Source organism: Trachymyrmex cornetzi, unplaced genomic scaffold, assembly GCF_001594075.2.
Source record: "Trachymyrmex cornetzi isolate Tcor2-1 unplaced genomic scaffold, Tcor1.1 scaffold16, whole genome shotgun sequence".
NCBI lineage: Eukaryota > Metazoa > Arthropoda > Insecta > Hymenoptera > Formicidae > Trachymyrmex > Trachymyrmex cornetzi.
The window spans coordinates 7,127,702-7,130,601 of record NW_017296201.1 but is presented as its reverse complement, the minus strand read 5'-3'; the positions used below and the strand labels follow the sequence as shown (position 1 = coordinate 7,130,601).

Genomic DNA, 2,900 nt, shown 5'->3' with positions numbered 1-2,900 from the left:
CGTTGATTCTCTCTCTCTCTCTCTCTCTCTCTCTCTCTCTCTCTATATATATATATATATATATACAACATTATAATTTCAACGCCCTCCGCCCTCTGTCTGCTCGAGTCAGTTCCTATCAGTCTTCCTCTTTTTGTGATCATGCCCATGGACGAGATGATCAGCATGGGCATCGTGATAGTCGTAACCATGGCCATAACCGTGCTCCAGCACATGACCAATCCCATGGCCGATGCCATGGGCAAGGGGAGCGATGCCGTGGACGCCGTGGTCCAAGTGAACAGCGACCGGCGACGGGTGGACGGGAAGATGATCGGGTGCGTAGTCGTGCGCATAGATGGCACCAGGATGATCGCCGAACGGAATCAGTGGAAGCAATGAGGGCGATAACGGTTGCAGCGGAAGCGGCGAGGGTGGTAACAAACGCAGCGGAAGCGACGGGGATGGTAACGGCTGTACCGGAACCGGGATCGGCACCGGAACCGGGACGGGTACTGGATGCCTTACTGGGACTGGATACGGCTGCTGCACGGGTACCGCGATCGGCTGCTTCACTGGAATTGGCACTGGACGCTCCACAGGGATCGGCACCGCCTGAAAATTTACCGATAGAAATCAATAGAAATAAAAAGAAGAAGAAAAAATATGATGAATAATACCCGTATTCATAGTCAGGCCTTACATTGAAGGCTTCTTTAAATTTATTTTTAGATGCTCTACGAATTATTTTATTGGCTACTGAGCATCTAAAGATAAACTATAAATTGATTTTATGTTTAGAATATTAGCTTATTAATATAATTTCAATATTAACGAATTTCCATGATTTTTTATATTGTTTTCTACAAAATCATTACAAAAAAAAGATGTCATTATTAATAGACTTTGTTAAAAGTGCTGTTGAAAGAAAGTAAAATTGACGGGATGTTACCTGAGGTACCGGGACGGGAATCGGGACTGGTTTATGAACAATCTTCTCGATCGGTAGTGGCACATGATACGGTTTCTCTATGATTACCGGCTCCGGAACTGGCACTGGCTTCTCCAGCACTACATGCTTCGTTAAATATACTGGTACGGTTTTCACAATTCCGGGTGTTAAGGCAATGCCACTTCTACCATAAGACACACTTGGTAGATGCAACCTGTCGGTCGATATTTGTGAATATAATGGTTAACATCATTGTCATTTTATAGATATCCTAAGATTTTTAGAAAGTATGTTATGATTTTTTTTAAGTCTATTATTAAGAATGAAGGAATATAATTTGTAAAGAAGAAAATGATCCTTCAAAAAATATTTATTATTGCTGTATGATATTTATAAAATTTCTCGTTTGACTAATATTTTATGTTATTTATTTTATAACTGTAAAACTTAGCGCAAAAATTGTATGCAATTTGATTGTTCCTCTTATTTTCACTTTTGCACTAAAAATTTATTTCTACATAAAAATGAAAATAAGAGGTACAACCTCCAATAGTCTTGATCTTGACAAATGTTATCCAGGTCGTGATTCTGAACATTCAAGAGATTTTAACCGTCGGTCGGACACTTAAGGTAATGCTAATGTCTGCAGTGCTATAACTTGCAAACCTTATAACTCGAAAAGTACTTAATGAAAATGAATTTAATTACAGTGTTTTGGAAAGTTCTCGAGGTAAGCTACAAGAATACGTAATGAAAAATGGGGAGTTCCGTTTAAAAAATTCAAAGTGACTTTGTCCTGATCTTGACAACGCCACCCAAAATCAAACCAATGGCACCATTTTATGTCCCCCTCAGAGTCCCAAAACTTTTGTCTGAAACATTTTTCCTTAAAATGCACTGTTCAAGAGATGTTTGAGATGATCGATTAAAATGGGACACCCTTATATCATTTACTTTCAATATAAATACATTATTTTATTCTGTTTAATCAGAATTATTTTAGAACATTAAAACTTAACACGAAACATCTATATTTTTTTAATACAATTTAGAGAGATATACTCTAAATTATTCTAAATTATATTTATATATAAAGCTTGTTTATTATTTATTATTTTCAATAAGTATATTATTTTTACCCTGTGTGCAGATTAACCTCGGGAAGTTTGAGTCCTTTCCAAGAATTACGTTCGATTGACCATGGTTGTCCATAAGGACTCGGGAGACCGATCCATCTGTCGTTACTGATGACACCCCGTTTTTGCTGCTTCGTGTTCTTCAGCACCGATGCGAATGCACAAGTGCATAATAATGTCAGGAACAGCTGAAATATAGCACTAACGTAAAGAAATTCAAATTTTGACAAATTAATGTCTTACAAAATTCAATTATTCAACGCGTTGTATAAATTAGTAGGAAAATTGGAAGAATTTAATGAAGAGTACTTGGAAGTTTTAATTTTAGAAAAATTAAATAATCAGTTTAGAATCATAGATAATTTATAATTTTACATTCACACTTTAATTTTGATTTACACAACTTAAATGAGTAAGTGCGGCTACTTACAAAGATCTTCGACATTGTGCTCAAGTCGTGGACAAACTGTTCATAAGATTGCAACAACAGAAGCCTTTTATATTTGCGAATCGTACCAATGACGACTTAACAAGTCCAGATCAAGGAACAGAGCAAGTTCCCATTTACGATCAAATCGGAAACTTACCCTTCTTGATTAATACCCAAGCTTCCGGTGATGAAAGTTGTCTGCGATCGATTTAGTTTGCGGCGACATTTCAAGATAACGTCAGACAGATATAAAGCCTCGTAGCTAAAATGGAACAAGCTAATAGACGCATCACATACCATAATAAATACTAATTTATATTAAGTCAAATTATTCAATTAATAAAATATAATTAATATTAAATTGATTAAGTTATTGATTATTAAAATTTGATTCACACACAGA

General features: G+C 36.2%; 1 protein-coding gene across 2 annotated transcripts; it reads right to left on the bottom strand.

The window, feature by feature from the left end:
• Positions 1-37: 37 nt before the first annotated feature.
• Positions 38-2,572, bottom strand: LOC108758738 (tetra-peptide repeat homeobox protein 1). Of its 2 annotated transcripts, XM_018503822.1 has the most exons (5): positions 2,498-2,572; positions 2,071-2,255; positions 932-1,145; positions 465-594; positions 38-404 (listed from the first exon to the last, which is right to left on the bottom strand). In XM_018503822.1, exons 1-5 carry the CDS (start codon positions 2,510-2,512, stop codon positions 109-111), a joined length of 840 nt encoding a protein of 279 aa, XP_018359324.1. In that variant the 5' UTR covers positions 2,513-2,572; the 3' UTR covers positions 38-108. The 2 variants fall into 2 exon arrangements, with proteins under 2 accessions (XP_018359324.1, XP_018359323.1); XM_018503821.1 differs by having other exon boundaries at positions 38-594.
• Positions 2,573-2,900: the final 328 nt, after the last annotated feature.

What these genes read in the sequence shown, in the direction of transcription:
- LOC108758738 (XM_018503821.1), bottom strand. An exon ending in GAGGTTAATCTGCACACAGG is followed by an intron (nt 1,146 to 2,070) that starts GTAAAAATAATA and finishes ATCGACCGACAG; the next exon opens with GTTGCATCTACCAAGTGTGT. An exon ending in TTCCCGTCCCGGTACCTCAG is followed by an intron (nt 595 to 931) that starts GTAACATCCCGT and finishes GTAAATTTTCAG; the next exon opens with GCGGTGCCGATCCCTGTGGA.